Source organism: Pelodiscus sinensis, chromosome 23 (assembly GCF_049634645.1).
Source record: "Pelodiscus sinensis isolate JC-2024 chromosome 23, ASM4963464v1, whole genome shotgun sequence".
Classification (NCBI taxonomy): Eukaryota; Metazoa; Chordata; order Testudines; family Trionychidae; genus Pelodiscus; species Pelodiscus sinensis.
Genome location: NC_134733.1, coordinates 9,021,081 through 9,040,586, shown reverse-complemented (window position 1 = coordinate 9,040,586; position 19,506 = coordinate 9,021,081). Strand labels below are relative to the sequence as shown.

At 43.8% G+C, this 19,506-nt stretch overlaps 1 protein-coding gene across 4 annotated transcripts in view; it reads right to left on the bottom strand.

Moving 5' to 3' along the window:
- PDPN (podoplanin) overlaps positions 1–19,228 on the bottom strand; it is a 47,221-nt gene extending 27,993 nt beyond the window's left edge. For 2 of the 4 annotated variants that reach the window (XM_014575894.3, XM_075906183.1), the window contains exon 1: positions 18,860–19,227. In XM_014575894.3, the coding sequence (XP_014431380.1) occupies positions 18,860–18,929 (70 nt within the window). In that variant the 5' untranslated portion in view covers positions 18,930–19,227. Of the gene's footprint in view, positions 1–18,859 lie in introns of all 4 variants that reach the window. The other 2 variants (XM_014575895.3, XM_014575896.3) reach the window with 2 other exon arrangements.
- Between the last annotated feature and the right edge of the window lie 278 nt (positions 19,229–19,506).

Below are 19,506 nucleotides of genomic sequence, written 5' to 3'. Positions count from 1 at the left end.
CTCTCCCATGACATGGTTTTATAGAAGAGTTGATTTAATGCTACTTTTCTTTATTACATTGTGTATACACATATAGTGCCTTGACAACCAGGAGGATTTATTCCAAGGTGTTGAAATTTGAGAATCTAAAGCTAGGTTTCTAAATCCAGATTTAAGTACCTATAGGAGTTTCTGTGTAGACACCTCAATAGAGATTTAAGTGCCTAAATACAGACCCACAGATACTATTTAGGTGCCTGAATATGGGTTTAGGATTGTACCATTAGACACAGTTTTGAACGCTTTGACCTCAACTCCCCTATAAATGCCCAGCAAGTATAGTGGGGATGTAGCCATGCAAACTTCCCCTAGTGAGACAAACTAAAGGTCCTGCTTATCAGAAAGTTCTGAGCACCCATCGGCTAAAAATCGGGCCCCTTTCTGATGTTTCATTTTGCACACCTGAAAGTTGAGGCAACTAAAACCACTAGTCACAGTTGGAAGAATGGAACCTGAAAAATGGACCACCAATTAGTGCTGATTGGTCTCTCTGCTGAGCCAGTTAATATGCGCGTGAATTGCAGTAGGTTTCCAGGCTGTGGATTGTCATCCACTGGGAAATGGATCAGAATCAGAGGCAATTTCACACAGACCCCAAGCCACCATCCAAGGTAACAGTTTTCAGTCACTGTAAGGGTGAATTTGAACATGCATCTTACATATGAAAGGCTGCATAGCCCATTATCGACCCCCTCAATTATCCTTTCCCCATTTGCTTTGTTCTAAATGGAAGAATTGTTAACCTCTGGAGGTCTATTTGCTCTGAATGAGTAAAGGATTGCTTAATATGGGCCTGGCTCCTTGGCAGGTGGGATTGGGGCTAAAGGCATGTACCTCAACTACATGAACTAAAAGCAAAGTGGCTCTCAGCTAAGACTATAGAGCAGACTCCTTCTCCCTTTCCTAGTGGTCTCAGTGCTACTGCATTACACTTGTTTCTAGTGAGCCATGGTATTAGGAAACACTGTATATTATTATTTATAGTGTGATATCAACTCCACCAATCAAAGATCAGGGCTCTATTGTAGAAGACACTGTATTCCCATAACAAAAAAAAGTTACCCCAGGGGGTTTATAAACTTTTAATATTCATGTGTAGGAAAAAAGAAAAAGGATTTTTACCTTATCTAAATAATATTCAAAAAAATTAAGTGTTTGATTATTTTCCCTTCTATTATTGAAGAGGTTCTAAACAAGCAAATACTTACACATAATAAATGTTTCCCTGGAGCAGTTCTAAACCATAAAATATTTAATAAAGGCATCTTTTTTAGATCTGAAATGCCTACCAAATATCAAATATTTGAAAAGAAAAATCAGTGACTGAACAGAAGAAGTCTGAGTACAGTTACAGCAGAAAATACTTTGTTTTGTGCTCTATCTGGTTTTACAAAGGAATACGTTTAAATTACAGTATTTACATTGTGATGCTTTGTGTAACCCAAAAAAAATCTGCTTGAGAATTCAACACCACAAATTGTGTGGATTAGTTAAAATGATACTCCCAGTCCTGAGTGAAAAACCATCCCTTATTACTAGTCACAGAATCAGCACAGATGGAGAAAGCGAATTAATGGAAGAACCCTCCCCCCATTTAAAAAAATCTAATTACAGCATGAGCAGTGTGATGGCTTTCCAAGTGCTGAAGAATTACTTGATACTATCGGTACCTAAGGAAACAATGCCGCAGAACAAAGAGAGAATCACGTGAGCCTCAACAAGGAGAGACATGAAGGGTAGTGAAATAATCCAACTTCAATGCCAAAGGCAGTGTAGGAGATTGGTCTTTGAATCTTTGTGCTAGAGATTTATATAATGCAAAACCTTAAAAGATAAAGAGGTGACTTGATCATGATGTGTAAATACCACAGAGAGAAAATATCAAATATTAAAGGACATTTTAATCTAGCAAAAAAAAAATTCTTAGGAACAAGAACCAATCCCTGAAAACTAAAGCCAGATTAATTCAAATTAGAAATGATGAGTAATTTTGTAACAGTGAATGTTATCTGCCATTAAAACAAACTGCCAGGAGAAGTGGGGGATTCTTTATGTCTTGGGGTATGTCTAGACTGCATCCCTCTGTCGGCAGAGGGATGCAGATTAGGCAGGTCGACACTGTAAATGAGGTAAGGATTTAAATATCCCGTGCCTAATTTGCATTAAAATGGCCGTCACATTTTGCTGACTCAGCACTTTGTCGGCAAAAAGCGGCAGTCTAGAGGGAGATATGTTGAGAAAGAAAGCCTATTTCGACAGATCCCTCATGCCTCCTGCAAGGAGGTTTACAGGATCTGTCGAAAAAGGCTTTCTTTATCGACAGATCCCCCTCTAGACTGTCGCTTTCTGCCGACAAAGTGCTGAGTCGGCAAAACGTGGCAGCCATTTTTATGCTAATTAGGCACGGGATTTTTAAATCCCTGACTCATTAGCAATGTTGATCTGCCTAATCTGCATTCCTCTGCCCTCAGAGGGATGCAGTCTAGACATACCCTTGATGTCTTCAAATCAAGGCTGGATGCCTTTCTGGCAGGTAATGAAACATTAGGCTCAATACATTAGAAGCTGAGTGAAATCCTCTGGCCTGTGTTATCCTATAAAGGAATCAGACTAGATGATCTAATGGTTTCTTCTGGCCTTAAAATCTACTATTCATTTTTGGGCTTCAAAGGGGTTTGTAAACCCTCACTAGTTTTCTGACCCCCAAAAAACCGAGGTTTGTCAACTCTTCTTCCCAGTTTGTCAACTCTTCTTCTCAATACACAGTGACCCAAGTAGTTAAATGCCTTTCTTGCACATACACTACTATATTCAAGGAATGTACTCCATCTGAGTCAGGGAAGAGGAACCCTGGAATCCCAGCCCCACTGAAGTCAATGAGACTTTTTCAATTGTCTACAATGGGACCAGGGTGTCACCACTGGAGAAAATTTGTGTAATGGGTGCAGTCCAGTATTTATGAGTCTCTCTTCAGTAATAAAAGCGGTGTTGAAGGTTCAGTGCTTGCAAGTGCTCTTGGAGTAATGAACCAGAATATGTGGTCTGGCACTAGCAAGTAATCTTCTGATTGCAAACCAATGCGAGCACATAGTAGCGGAAAAAATGTTCTTGGAAAAGGAATCTGATTTTGCCTTCGAGCTTTCCAAAGTTTAAAATATTATTTGAACAAATCTGGGGAGAAAATTGTCTTGCTAGTGAGTGAAATTCACCCCATACAAGTGTTCAACACAACATCACTCCAGACTTTAAAAGGGGCTTAATTGGGACTTGAGTGGTGCATGGGCATGGTCCATTACTGACTGCGTGTACAGATGTAAATTTCATCCAAGCTATCCACATTTTAGAGGGAACCACTGCAGAAAGCAGCAGTTCAGTTTGATATCTGCTTCCATTATTATTTCTAAGCAGTTTGCAAACATAAACATTCCTCTTTGGACCCATGACTCCCTCCTCCCATTGCCTCATCGCTTATCATTGTTTTTTCAGTTGTCGATGGATGCAGATGTGGATTAATCCATGCATTTTGCATTGCCAAATTCTAACTGGGGCCACTGCAGCTCACAGCCTCCTTTCCCCCCCCCCCCCCCCCCCCCCCCCCCCCCCGCAGCTATCAGGTTGCAACTTCTCACACCAGGACAAGACAGAAAGTCTTTGAAAGCTCAATATCGCTTTGAAAATATTTCAAATGTTTAGCCCACTTATGAAAAGATGAGCTCACAGCTCACTGTTTATCATGGTGTGACAGCCTACCATAAAAGTCTCTTACAGGGTACTTTCAAAGTAGGCCTGCTCTGTAGGTCAACAGAATGAGCCAGAGATGCAGGACCATTGTCACTTGGTATGTCTCTCAGGTGTCTCCAAGATCAACAAAGATGCTTTTGAAGACAGAAGATATCAAAGCCATCTTTTGACGTTCCCTGCAGCTTGAGTGAAGGAAACCTCTGTGTGCAAAGCCAGCACACAGCTTATGCCTCACCTCAGCTCTCAAAAGAGTGTTTAAGTAGGATATTAATGCTTACTTGACCTTGGGCTGCCTCTCTTCAGAGGGTGAGTTTCATTCCCTGTGAGTAATGGGAATATTGAGGTAAAAGCTGTTAGTGAATCCACCTTAAAAAAAAATTGGAAGACTTTTTCATGTTTTTTAATATGTCCAAGTACAGAATTTACCATCTGAAAAAGAAGCATTCTGTAATGTACTGGCAGAACAGGTTTTGCATCTGCCTTGCAAGGATTTATTCACATCATACACTGATATCATAAAATGCGAGACTGCATATGGGCAGCTATAGATAAAGGTGAATGCGCTTCTTTGAAACAATTTACCTAGGTCACTCAGAAAACAGTGAGTGGGTCACTGCACCTCGGAATTCACATTTATTGATTGAAATTGACACTCAGTACCTAGTGGAAACAAAATACAGGACTATGTAGCACTTTAAAGACTAACAAGATGGTTTATTAGATGATGAGCTTTCATGGGCCAGACCCACTTCCTCAGATCAAATAGTGGAAGAAAATAGTCACAGCCATATATACCTAGTGGCTCAGGCAAAGTCTACACTGGGCAGGTTAGACGACAAAAATGCGGTGGACATGCAAAAGTCGGTAAAAGTGAAAACCCGTTAAACTGGGTTTTCTGCCTCCCATTGTCGACATTTCATGGGCACATAGCTAGCTCCCCTGTTGACAAATACAGCAAAGCCACGACCGGCTGACAACATTTTGGCACCTGAGGCGGGGAGCTCAAATGACGCCCCCCTGCCCCCTCGGTTGGGCAAAAACTTTGAAAGGTCTCAATACTGCCTCCTTCCTGTTCCACTCCTCTCATGGGACTGCTCTGCTCCCTACCCCAATAAAGGAGAACTAATAGCAGCAAACACAATTTTCTACACTCTGGGTCCTAGTGGCGCCCCCACCTCTTCCCCCCCCCCACAGTCTGGCACCTGAGGCAGCTGCCTCAGTTCACCTCATGGTAACGCCAGCCCTGAGCAAAGCATTGTGGGTAAGCATCCCTCAGTGCAGTGTTGTGGGAAGGCAGAGCTGATCCCTGTGCTTCTTGCGATTCTCTGCGAGTTCTCCCGAAGCAGTCAGCTGTGGGAGCAGCTGTCCGTGCTGAGCAGTGTCAGAGCAGCACAGCAGTCCCTCCAGTCTGCGCTCCTAGCAGAGCAGAACAGGGGCATTTCAATGATTTGCTCTTTTTGGTTTGTTCCCCAAAGGGAGCAGCTCATGCACCTGCCAGATATCTCCTGGAGCTTTGAAAGGGGAGAAGCCCAAAACACTGAGCACAGCCATCAAGGCAGGCATTGTGGGATACTGGTTGAAGCCACTCTCAACAAAACAAACAGCAGAGTCCACACCAGCTCTTTGTCGACAATAAAGGGAGGGGAGAAGACAAAAGTCTCTCGTGGGGCTGGAAGATTTTTATCACCAAAAGCTGCATTGTAGTGTGTACGGTCTTACTGTTTTGTCAACAAAAAGCAGGTTTTTGGGCAACAAAACATGCCAGTGTAGACAGGGCCTAACTATCAGGATTGAAAAGCACCAGAGGAAAGTAACTTGCATTTTAAGTGTTATTGAACCAGTGAGCATGTCTCAGGGTGTGTCTAAACTACATGGCTCCATCGATGGAGCCATGTAGATTAGGCTGATCGGCAGAGGGAAATGAAGCCGCGATTTAAATAATTGTGGCTTCATTTAAATTTAAATGGCTGCTGCGCTGAGCCGACAAACAGCTGATCAGCTGTTTGTCGGCTCAGCGTGCTAGTCTGGACGCTCCCGCGCCGACCTGAAAGCCCTTTATCAACCTCCCCGTTATGCCTCGTAGGATGAGGTTTACCGGGGAGGTCAATAAAGGGCTTTCATGTCGACAGGGGAGCGCTCAGACTAGCGCGCTGAGCCAACAAACAGCTGGTCAGATGTTTGTCGGCTCAGCGCGGCAGCCATTTAAATTTAAATGAAGATGCGATTATTTAAATCGCGGCTTCATTTCCCTTTGCCAAACAAACAAATCTACATGGCTCCGTCGACGGAGCCATGTAGTCTAGACTTACCCTCAGAGGCCAACATGGATTGATAAAGATAATGAGGATTGTGTCAAAATTTGGGAGTCAAATTCAAACCTAATGAAAATGGCTACCGCTCCCTTGATTTCAATCCAAGTTGCACTTGCTTGTATGGAGTCTGTATATGGATCTGTAGCTGTCTTGCATACAGAGCCATGAGATTTCAGACTAGGTTGGATACTTGTCTACATGAATGTTCCTTAGCAGATCAGAAACTCACTGTCAGTTTGGGTAGGCGATGCCAGAAGCACATATTTGTTTTACAGTAAAACCTGTGTTATCCGGCATGCTCAGGGATTAGGGTGTTCCGGTTACCTAAAAATGCCGGTTATTGGAGGGTCCCATCAATCTAAGAAAAACCAATGGACAATAATAGTAAAACTACCGTTTTTAATATTGGTAGTTTTGTAATGTGAGACAGTTGGTCTCACATTTCTATTTTGAGTTAAAGATTATTAGTACTTCTTAAATAAAAAATTGTTAAGCCAATCATGGTAAACCAAGCCAGGCCTGTGCACCTGAAGATGCGACAGTATTGTGGCTGGTGACAATGCTAGTTAACAAAGTTTTCTGGTTAACAGAGTGCCGGATAATAAAGGTTTCACTGTATAATGAATATGATATTCAATCTATCAGAATAAGTAATAGCTTGGTACCTACAAATAACTAGACAGGTATTTCACTGACATCCCCATGCAATTTCTACTGATACTGAGATTTGCAGCCATTGTGCTCTGGTGTTGCCAACACACCATGCTTCAATTAGAAGCTGATTGTAGCAGTACGTTTCTTAGGGATGTCTCATATACTGTACGATGTGTCATGCCATTCCCATTACAGCGGTAATAGCCAGGAGGTAGGCAACATATCAGCACACCAACACTGCTGTCATCACTATCTGTAATGCACCTCATTTTGAGTATTGCCCCAAATCTATATTTGTAAAGTTAAAGAGTGTCTATAAATTACCGAAGTCCTATGAAAATAATTCTGTCTCTGATAATAATAATTCTATCTTTCTCCTCACCTAGTATCTGGGAACTGATCTACCACCTAAGAATAATTTCTATGCCTACTCAGTTTTGTAACTCAAAGTAACGTGCATTGATCATGTACTTCATGTATTCCCATCAAGCTACAGGATTTCACAGCAGGCAACAGTGAGATATGCACACCACATGTCATCAAACAGTGCACAGATTTTCATGAAAGCCAAGGGACAGCCATCTACACATGTGACCCTAAGCTTGGAGGGAACCTGGCTTCTTTCCATCTCCAAAGTAGTTTGAAGAACATTATTTTCAACTACACCTGTGCAAAACTCTTCAGTTTCCTTGATTTTTGGTGTTGGTGACTCTTCACAACCCTGTGGTTTAGCCCTGGATGCCAAGTGACCACCTGCTCCACAACTTCCATGGTCTTGAATTTCATCCAGCACATAAAGTTTTTGTTGTTATTCAAAAAACTGCCACTTTTAGATCTTGAAAATCCGATTTAAGAAGCCAGTAGAAGTGGCAAAACTGGCAGATTACCCCATTAGTTGCTGAGTCATATGGTGGTGGAGCTAAACTCCCCTGGTTTTTGCTCCTGGAAGGAAAAACTTTATGGGCAATAAAAGTTTTATTTGAAAAAAATCTAGCCGGATGCAACTACGGGTTCTCAGCCAAACCTAGCAGCAAAGGAACCTGTCCATGATTCCAAGATGGGAAGCAGAATAATCACCATGGTGGGCCGTGCTCCAAAATGTTGCTTGCATAGTGTGGAGCCACCTTCTGCTCTTCGTTACTTGCATAGAACTATAGCCAGAGTTAGGCCTTGCATCTCTACTTAGTACTCCATGCACTTAATGTAAAAGAGCAAAGCTGGCATGCCACTTCTTGTATTAAAATGGTTATTACAGGGTATATTAAGTTTTATGAATGTACCTGTTCATTTTTAGCTTACTCTGTGTCATTGTGTGGCATGACATCTAGGCTATTAAGGAAGAGGAAACACCTCTCCACTTAACAGAGCTGCTTGAGAACTGGGCTGTACTATAAAAATCTAGAGTGGAATTTGTTCTACAATATGGTTAATATCATCTTTACTGTTGGCCACGTTTTAGTAGGGACAGATTCTCTGCTGGCTTAATTATCTCCATTATGCCAGTAGACAATTTTGGTGCTTACGGTTTCCTCTAGATTTTAGGAGCCAATTCATTTCTTATTTAAAATGTTCTTTACCAGAGGACTAAGTCTCGGAGGCATCAGAGATGGAAGTTTGAGAGAAGCCACCATCAGTAATGTGGGATCAGAAAGCTAGACCAAGCAAAATCTATTTGTGTCTAATAATACCCTAATGGTGTGGTGGTGGAATATTCACATAGGCCAATGAGATAGCTCAGGAAATATCATACCCACTATTATGGGCTGATTGCTTTTTGTTTCAATTGGAGCCAAAGCAACAGTTCCCCATCATGTCATCTTATAATTAAATACCATGTGAGGGCTTACTTTGCAGACCCTGCAGTTTCTGATTGCTACCACAGATTTAGTTCATGCTGAAAAAAATGGAACTTTAAATTTGATTAACTGTATGCAAACCTCAAAAGAAGTCTTAGGTAAGTACTTGGAAGGGAGACTTCTCGGGAGCATCAAGGAACTAGTAAATGGAATTTGTGACTCTGTAGGTGACCACTTTTCCCTTAGATTAATGAACTGACAGAAGCACTGCCGCCAGCATAGTATTGAGGGCTGCTGCAGATAACTCTTACTGGATGAGATATAAAAAAACCTGTCACTTGAGTGCCTATGACTACATTACATAAAGAAACATACAGAAACCTGTTGGGGAACACTTTAATCTTCCTAATCACTGTTTAAAAGATCTTCAAGTGGCTGTCTTGTCAGAAACCAATTCTACTAGCCAGATACACAGAGAAGCATTGGAATTAGAGTTCATCCTCAAATTTAATTCGCATGCTAATGGACTCAATCATGATGAAGGATGGTTGGGACACTATCTACCTAACAGTCAATGAAGGTGCAAACAACTCTTTGTGTAGATTCCTATGTCAGGAAGGATACAATCAATTGACTTTGAGACTTATCTGCTTCATTTTAACTACCCAATCTTCAGATACTTACTGATTCCCTCTACCTTCCTGATTTTCTATACCCTCTGCTCTCTGTCTACCACCCTCCTCCTTTTTTCCCTCCCTTCTCTCCCCCTGACTCCCACCCTTCTCTCCTATTTATTTTGGGTCTGCACATCCTAAACTCAAAACACTGGTTATCCGAAGAAGTGGGCTTTGCCCATGAAAGCTCATGATACCATCTACACGTTTTGTTAGTCTATAAAGTGCGATCAGATCATTTGTTGTTTATGACTACATTGTTTGTAGCAGGTTTTCCCAAAGTGTGCTCAATGACAGTTGTATGACCCTGTTATTTTCTTACTAATTTTCAGATAGTTTTGTTGAAAAAAATGATAAGAAATATACAAGAAATAAAAACAGAATTCCAAAATTGTGTCTATTTGGGTACCTATTGAATTAAAAATCATGATATTATGAGGGCTCCATCAAATTTTCAGGACCCCATAGGTGCTCCACGGCTGATAAAATTTGGGAAACCCTGGTTTGTAGGAATAGGTGTATTAACCCAAATGCCCAGGCCAGATTCCACCTCAAGTAATCATCAGATTATCAGATTATCTTAAAAATCAGGTCTTTTGAAAAATACTACATTTGGAGATCTTTTTATTTACCTTCTGGATTTTCTCTGCAACTAGGAAATTACTTTTTTAAAACACAGCTGAAGTTTTCACACACGACTCCAGCAGCTCAAGTTTTATTAACAACATTATCTGAATGAGGAGGGGAAGGCTGGGTACGACTCACAGTGGAAGTCTGTCAGTCTCTCACATCCTGAGGACCAGGTAACAGCTTGGGCCCAGGAACCAGGACAGTGGAGTAAGTGGGGCTGCCTAGAGGGCTGAGACCAGTTGCTGGGTGTGAGAGTTTAGTTTTCAGCCTGCTTAGGAAGGAGGGAGTCTAGCTGGCTTGAGGGGCCGGGCAAAGGCCCTTATCCCCAAGATGGATTTACTGACTGCTCCTGATTCCTGTAACACGTCTGTGCTATGTTGTGTCCCTGTCAACAAATAAACCTTCTGTTCTACTTGCTGGCTGAAAGTCACGTCTGGCTGTGGAGGGAGGCGCAGGACCCGGTGACTCCCCCATACTCCATGATAGCTTTCCAATACTGATTTGAGTTTTGCTCATATAAAAGGATGCCAGCACAATTAAGTAATATTCTAATTGGGAATATAGATGCCAGGGGAAATGACCAGAGTTCTGGAGAAGTACTATCATATAAATGACCAGTAGCCATACATATGAAGAGAAACCATAAGGGGGAAAAATGACTCTTTATTATTCAGAGCTTACATTCTGCTGCTATTTTATTTTGCAGCAGGAAACCTGCCATCGAGCTAAAGATGTGAGGATATGGTTGGCTATTCCACCACTTGTCCATGGGTAGCAGGCAAAGTTTCCTCTCATTTTTTCCATCCACGTGCGGCACACATTTTTAAGGTGCACCAGGGCTGTATCTAAATTACAATCCTCTTGCAGAGGAGGAAATGTAAATGGAGCACTCTGGAAGAATGGCTCTTGCGCAAAAGGGATCCGAGGAGGGAATGCAAATGAGAGTGTGACATATGCAAATGAGCGCTCCATTTGCATTTCCTTTTCCACAAGAGGTTCGTAGTTTAGATGTAGCCTAAGATACATGCAGATGTGCACCACCAGTAGAAACACATGCTGCCAGCTGTGGGTGCTGTGCTAATCAGTTGGGCAGAGTTTGAATTTCTCCTGGGTGGCTACCCAAGTGCTCCGCTTACAAAGACCACTGGTGGCGGGTATTTTAGGCAGTGGGAGGCATTGCCTTTCCAAACTACCTCACCTAGCTCCACCCATGCTCTGGCTCCCCCAGATCCCCTCCTCTCTTAGGGTGCCAGAGGCTGGGGCAGGAGGGCTGGGGGGGTGGTCTTACTGATCAAGGGTGAGGGCCCCAGCCTCCCCATGCCATGCCTGCCAGCGGCTCTTCAGAAATTTGGGGCTGGAGCAGGCTTTCCAGAGCACCATGGCAGGCTTGGACCGTGCTGCCCGCTGGCTCTCCAGAGCTCTGGGGCAGGCTGGGACCAGGCTACTCACCGGCTGTCTGGAGCTCCAGGACCGGCGGGACTGGGGGGACTATCCAGGGCAGGGAGAGGGGCAAGGGCCAGTGACCTCATTGAGTGGGGCTGGACAGGGGCCTGCAGCAGCCACCGGAGCGGACTGGGCTCTGATAGGGGTGGAAAGGGTGTGGCTGGGGGGCTTGCCCCTCATGGCCTGGGGTCACCCAGGCCTATGCACCTGCCATTGCAGGATAATTCTATAGTTAGAGATGGAAAAAGGCCTCTAAGGTCATCTGAGCTTTACGCCTTCATTCATGCCTGAGTCTCCCATGTTTGTCCATTAAGTCTCTGCCTTCAGCATTGCTGTCCCATGAATGTATCATCTGACCTAGCATCTACTGGTGCCCTACAACTGGCATTTAGCTAAGCTGCTACTGTTGCTGTCCCTGCATTAGGTGCACCTTCTGTGGACCTAGTAGATTTTGTAGGCCCAGCATTCTTTTCCTTCAAATATCTGAGGCTCCAGAAGAGCCAGGAATCATTGCTTTCTGGGGCTTTAGCAGTTCCCAAAGACTGCAGATATCAGGGTCCAGAGTGAGTGTGAAACTATGTTGGTTCAGCCTCTTATAGATAAGTACCTGGAATCTGAAGCTACAGTCCAGTAACAGGTTGTGCTTAGCCATGCACTTCAGGAGTGCCAAGCCGAGATATTCCCAGGGATCGGAATTTGACAAGTCTATAAGCAAACAGTACAAATGCAAGCAGTGTCCAGCTTCTCTGACAGTGCATGCAGCCCACGGCCCATCTCATGGAAGAAGGTAGACAGAATCCATGTACAAGTCAAGTAGAATACAGAATGTGAAAAAAAAGAAAACAAAGGCCAGGAAGAGACATTGGTGTCGCAACACAAGAAGCCGTTCCTGGAACTGCCTCCTTCCCAAATATCTCATTCAACAAAGCACTTAAAAATGCATGTGCCTAACTTTAAGCACAAGCATTAAGCTCTTTGCTGAGTCAGCAACTCAACGCTCATCTTTATTGGTTTCTCTGAACATACACTTAACGCCAGACACTTGAAACAGGACTTGAATTTGGTTTTCACAAAGATTTCTTACTATTCATTATGGGTATGTCTACACTACCCCGCTAGTTCGAACTAGCGGGGTAATGTAGGCATACCGCACTTGCAAATGAAGCCCGGGATTTGAATTTCCCGGGCTTCATTTGCATAAGCCGGGTGCCGCCATTTTTAAATCCCTGCTCGTTCGAACCCCGTGCCGCGCAGCTACACGCGGCACAAACTAGGTAGTTCGAACTAGGCTTCCTAGTTCGAACTACCGTTACTCCTCACGAGGAGTAACAGTAGTTTGAACTAGGAAGCCTAGTTCGAACTACCTAGTTCGTGCTGCGTGTAGCCGCGCGGCACGGGGTTCGAATGAGCAGGGATTTAAAAATGGCAGCACCCGGCTTATGCAAATGAAACCCGGGAAATTCAAATCCCGGGCTTCATTTGCAAGTGCGGTATGCCTACATTCCCCTCCTAGTTCGAACTAGGAGGGTAGTGTAGACATACCCTTAGTACCTCTCCGCACAGTCAGCAAGACACAATCAGTCTCACACATCTAGGCCTGGTCTACACTAAAAGGGAAGGTCAAATTAAGATACGCAACTCCAGTTACGTAAATTACGTAGCTGGAATCAACGTATCTTAAATCACTGTCCATACAGTAGGAGGTCCATGGGAGCAAACGCTCCTGTCAGCTTCCCTTACCCCTCGTGAGGAGCAGGAGTCCCGCACCGACGGGAGAGCCCACTCAGTTTGAATTACTGGGTCTTCACTAGACACACTAAATCAAACCCTGGAAGATCAACCACGGCAACATCTATCTTCCACGTAGTGTAGACATGACCCTACTGTCTAGTAGCTGGATGGGTTTCCTAGTCATGGAAGCCTTTCTGGCATGCATTCAACATGAAATTCTCCCCCTGCAGAAGGCTAGCACAAGGCCTACATGCTTGTGACGTCCTTGTAGGAAGGTATGAGTGAGGCGGAAGTGGTGGCCAGCACTTTTGCCCTCAGAAAGTCTTTTGAATGTAATTTTGTTGTGGTGGTTGTTAGCATCAGGAAGGCTCTCCGGGTATCGGTGAGATGAAAAAGCAAAAGGCAGTGTAAAGCAGAACAATCCAGAGTCTGATTTCATTGTTGCTGTTCCCTCAGAGGCCCTGTGGCCAGACATCTGAGGCATCGTGTTCAAAATAAATTGTAACGGTTTGTTACGGGGTTTCTCATTTGTTTCCCTTTTGTGAGACCTGCTCCCCTCCTCCTCTTTCTTCCCAACCCTCTGTCTTCTTGCGAAACATTGGGCATGGAGCCGTGTTCCAAACAGCTGCCAAGCGCTCTGCAGCTGCATTAACTCCGTGTGCGTGACTCTGTGTGTGTAAACATCAGAGGGTCTTTTACATCCTGCCTGACTGCAGCCTGGATCTGGGACGCAAGGGATCCCTGGGGCATGACAGCCTCCAGGGTTCATCTCCCAGTCACTGACCAGGCCCAGACAAAAAACAAATCCACAAAACCAATGTGCAGCTGAGATGCACCCGATGTTTTGTTTGGGCACCCAGTTGTCATTGCTGTGGTGTCTGAGTGTGGGGCTTGCTTAAAACAATGCCCCGAGGAGGAAATCCACTGAATGCCTGAGCTGAAGTCCAGCAACCCGTTTGCTCTGGACCGAGCTTTTTGTAATTGTTTATAATGATCTGGTGGGACTATATTTTTCTCTCTTGGATATGTAGCCAGGGTGCTGGCCAGCTGTTTATCTTTACTGATAAATTATTAGGACCAGATTCTCAGCTAGTGAAAATCAATGGATCCATTAGAATGAGGTGGGACCCCTAAGGCCTGGCCCCCGAGGCTCAGGGCTCCCTCCCAGCACAGGGGAGCCTGTGCTGGCATTCTAGCCCCCCGCCAGGCTGGAGCACACACAGTCTACTAGACTGGGTCCCCGCGAGGCTCTGGTGTATGAGGGGAATGTGAGGAGTGGGGTTCTCCTGCTCAGCCAAAAGGCTACATCAGTGAGAGTTTTTTTCTCACTTGTGTGCAGCCCCCAAGTGATTTCTGTGGGTCAGCGACCCTCAACTCTAAATAGATTCCTGACCCCTGCACTATAACTACGCTGTTTACATCAGCGCAGGATCTAACCTTTGTCAATTGCCTAGCTGATTTCGAAATAGCTTTTTTCCAAAATCGGGAGCATCTACACAGCACTTGTTTCAAAATAGAGCACTCTTCCTCCGACTTCCCTTACTCCTCGTACAATGAGGATTACAGGAGTCAGAGGAAGAAGTCCTCCAGCTTGACACTATTTTGACACTATTTTGAAATAACTGCCTGCTGTGTAGACGAGGACTAAGTTATTTCGGAATTGCACTAGTTATTTTGAAAATAGTGTTGCTGTGTAGACGTACCCTTGGAGAATTTGATGGGAGAACAAAGTAAACAATGTCCATTCTCTGCAATGATGACTGATATCTACAGGGAGACTATATTTGAAATGGGAATTTTTTTCCTGATACCAATTCCATGTCTACACTACCCAGAAGATTGACACTGCCGTGGTTGATGTTCCAGGGTTCGATTGAGCAGCTCTAGTGAAGACCCACTAATTCAAACTCAGAGGGTGCCACCGTCGGTGCCAGTTCTCCTGCACCTCACGAGGAGTAAGAGAAGCCAAAGGGAATGTTTGTTCCTGTCGACCTCCCGCTGTGTGGATGGAGATTTAAGATATGTCGACTCCAGCTGTGTAATTAATAAGCCTGCCTGAGCACCCTAATGCACTGCTGGGAGCCATCTGTGATAAGCACCTCCCAGCCAGAGCCTGTACCTCACACCCACTCCTGCACCCCAACCCACTGCCCCAGGTCAGAAGAACCCCCTCTTACATGCAATCTCCCTTCCAGACTCTACCCGCTCCCCCCCCCCCCCCCCATTAATGTAGGAAAATACAGTAGTTGTCTGTGACAACTTGCCAAAATTCATAGCATGGCCCCCTGGTGAAAATTATTGGCCTAGAGTGTCTATGGGCAGAGATGGTTCTGACTCACAGTGCCCTAGTACACTGTGCGCACATCTGGCTTTTGCTGAGACTCAGAGACTTACTGCCACAGCTGCTTCTCTGGTAGAGTAGATCGTATGGGATACCAGGACAGAAGAGGAGAATATTGTCGGTAGCAGAACATGTCTTAGGTTGAGTATATGGGACATTTAGCAGCTTGGGGAGAAAGATCATGTAAGAATCTTTGTCCCAAACTCAGACCAAACCTGCCCTTCCAAATTCTGTCTAGGTCCAGAAGTGGAAGGACCAAAAATGCCACTAAGGGCATGTCTCCCCTAGGAAATTATTTAGAAATAATATCTCCCGAAATAACAGTGTCGAAATAGTGTGTCCCCACTACGGGGGAACCTCGAAATTAGTCAGAGGCAGGCTCCACTCTACTCAACTTAGAGCCCCAGGAAGCACTGGGGAGTAATTATTTCAAATTACTCAGGGGAGTTGTCATTTCAAAATAGCAGCGTCGGAGTGTCCACACTCCCGCTATTTCGAAATAACTATTTCAAAATTAGCATTATTCCCTGAGGAAAGCAGGAGTCCAGATTTCAGATAACCAGCCCACTATTTTGAAATAACGGGCTTGGTAGTGTGGACGCTCCACGTATCATTTTGAAATAAGGGGAGTTATTTCGAAATAACTCCTTCATGTAGTCCAGGGCTCAGAGACAACGCCAAGTTTATTTCTAGCCTAATTAGAGGCAACCAGTGCCAGACATTTGACAAGGAAGCCCCTTTCCACAAAACCTCCAGCCAGTTTTGCAAGCCCACAGCTCATATAATTTAGGTCAGAATAGGTATGGTTTGACCCAATTCTGCCTAACACAGTGAAAAAAATCACCTGAATCTCCATTGGCCAAGGAAATTGTATTCGTCCTGTGAGATTTATTAATCTGGGGACTTTTCTGACCCATAGTAACTACTGGGCACAAGGTAGATGACACAGTGGTACAAGTGCCCATCTGACTCTTGTTTGCTCTACACTATACACAGATTCAACCAACATCGTTGCGGCACCCACTGGGAATTATCTGAAAAATCCTTAACCCAAAATACAGACAGATCAGCCTATTAAAGAGATCCCCAGCTTTTAGTACGGTTCTGTGAACCAACTTCTAACCACAGTCCCCGCAGTTCAGCTCTATCCATGCTGCCTAGGAAAACTGTAATAGCACGTTGCCAGCCAAAGCTGTGTTTAAACAAGTTGCTGGCTAAGGCCGTTTTAGTTCTGTGACTCTTGTGGTAAAGATGGGCCCAATACCCACTCTGTCATAGTCACATGCCTTACCTCACTGCTCAGAGAAAGTAGGTTTAAAAAAAAAAACAGCTAAAAAAAGCCCTCTTTTGGCTGCACTTCTGACATAAAAAACAAACTGGTCACCATAATTACATATAGCAATTACTTATCTCCCTGCCTCACTTTTCACAGCTGGAAACGGATGCATTTAAAATGGGGGAGCAGTTCAGGGAAGACTCACCATTTCTCTGCAGCGTGCATAGTCATTGATAGCAGTGAAAAGTATCAAACCACTATAAAATGATGCTAAATCAGAAAGGGTATGTCTACACTACCCCGCTAGTTCGAACTAGCGGGGTAATGTATGCATACCAAAGGTGCAAATGAAGCCCGGGATTTGAATTTCCCGGGCTTTATTTGCATAAGCCGGCCGGCGCCATTTTTAAATGCCGGTTTGTTCGCACCCCGTGCCGCGCGGCTACACGCGGCACGGGCTACATAGTTCGAACTAGCAAGCCATTCCGAACTATCCACGAGGCGTACAGATAGTTCGGAATGGCTTGCTAGTTCGAACTATCTAGCCCGTGCCGTGTGTAGCCGCGCGGCACGGGGTTCGAACAAGCCGGCATTTAAAAATGGCGCCGGCCGGCTTATGCAAATAAAGCCCGGGAAATTCAAATCCCGGGCTTCATTTGCACCTTCGGTATGCATACATTACCCCGCTAGTTCGAACTAGCGGGGTAGTGTAGACATACCCAAAAAAAGGCTATGTCTACACTACAGAGTTTTTTTGGAAAAAACTCGTGCAGCATCCACACCTCAAGTGTGTTTTTGCGCAAAAAAAATCAAAAGAACAGAGGGGTTTTTTTTCCAGCGTAGGTATTCCTCATTCTACAAGGAAAAACGCCTTTTTGTGAAAGAACTCTTTCACAAAAAGGTGTGTGTAGATGGGAAAGAAGGGTTTTTTGCACAAAAAGAGGAAAAAGCACAGGTGCCCTGGTGGCTATTCTTTGCATAGCAATCAGAGCTTACTTTCGAGACAGCGTCCATGCAGTCTGGACGCTCTCTTTCGCAAAAGCACATCACTTTTTCGATGTGCTTTTGCAGTGTGGACATGCAGAAGATCTCTTCCGATAAAAGCTTCTTGTGCAAGAAGCCTGCAGTATAGACGTAGCCATACTGTTTGACACTGTGCACTGATGTTAGTGACTATAGAAGGAGGTGCAAGGTAATGAAGATTTGAGCCAAATGTACTTAAGTGGGTGAACATGAAAATTTGGGGTACGATTTACACATTGTATACAAATATTATCCTGTGATATGCAGAAATCTATTGGCAAAACCCTGCTTTCTTATACCATTGCAGTCCCATTGATGTGAATTACCTATTGGCCAGATTCTGATTTGATTTATATTCATTAGCACATTACTCAGTGAATGGTTCTGCCAGTTTCAATGTGTCTCATCATGGACTACAAGCACTACTGAGTGTAAATGAATCAGATCCATTTCTATACATTTTAGCTGGATAAAAACCGAAGACCCTTTAGAATGCAGAGTATCTCATACTTCTAGTACATAACATTCAAAAGACATATTGTTTGCTCAGTGGGAGTGCATTTTGGAGGCACAGAGTCTAGTGGCTGAACCTATCTTAATAATTTTTGCCATTTCATAAATTTCCTCAAGAACTGTCACAATACTTGAATATATGGAAATAAAACAAACATACTTGTAGTGAAGTCAGCCTTAGCAAATGCCCTTTGAAAGTGAAGTAATGCAAAAGTCCTCTGTTGCTACAGTGCACTGAACTATACAAAGCAATCTTCTTACAAAGAATTTGTTCTTTAAATGAAATGACTTTGGAATCAGAGGTTCCTCTGTTTAATTTCAGTTACACTAAATTATTGCTTTCAGCATCTGCTTGCACATAGAAGACAGTAAAACTGGAGACATTTCCAAGAGCTGTTGAGGTAATGCTTTTACTGAATGCTTATAATAGTTCCCACTCCCTTACATTCCTGGTGAAATGGTAACATGCACAAAGACTGTTTTTGAATACTCAGTAAGACTTTACCCGCTTGAAAACTTTGACACGTTTCTCTCCTGACAACACATTAGACGCTCACCAGTGGCTTTAAGAATTCAAACCGGAGAGCTTAATAAACAACACAGAGCAGTCCTGCTGCAAAGGAGTAAGAAAAACACAATCTGTGTTAATTACAGCAAATTATTGGAAATGATAGGATTCTTCTTACCTTCTTCAGCAAATGCCCTGATGGCCACACTCCCTAAGAGGAAGATGAAGAGTTGAGTCTGAATAAACATCGTTGATAGTTCTGTTAGAGGATAGGTTTCTTGTCCTAGGTTCAAACTATTCCAAATTCTGATTCTTTTACAGACAGAGTGGAGGGAAATTTGAAATCGCAGGCAGAAATCACTGGAAAAACGTTGGGGGTCCAAATATTCCTTTGACTGTAGCAGCTAGAAGGGTAGCTTTTCCCAGGGTGATAACTATATTGCTAAAGAAAACTAACAGAGTGGAGTCAGCATTTTTTTTAACTCAGGGATGGGAGGCTATCTAAGGTGGTCTTGAAAAAAAGAGTCAGGCCCGCCCTCTGCACTCTGTTTGGCCAGCACTAAAATGATGAACTCAGCTCAGGTTTAAAGTTACAGGATCTGCATAAGATTTTTAGAAGATGCCTGAGACAGTTATATTTAGTGAAGGGGGAGGGGAATTCAGGCAGGGAGTTTCCTCCTTTCTATAAAGTCCCCTTTCAAAAATATTTAAGGAGCAAGAGGAAAGCATATTTTTTCCTGTTTTTTCCAGCACTAAACCAATGTTTTCTTCACTTCACAGTAAGGTGTGTGTGTGTGTGTGTGTGTGTGTGTGTGTGTGCGCGTG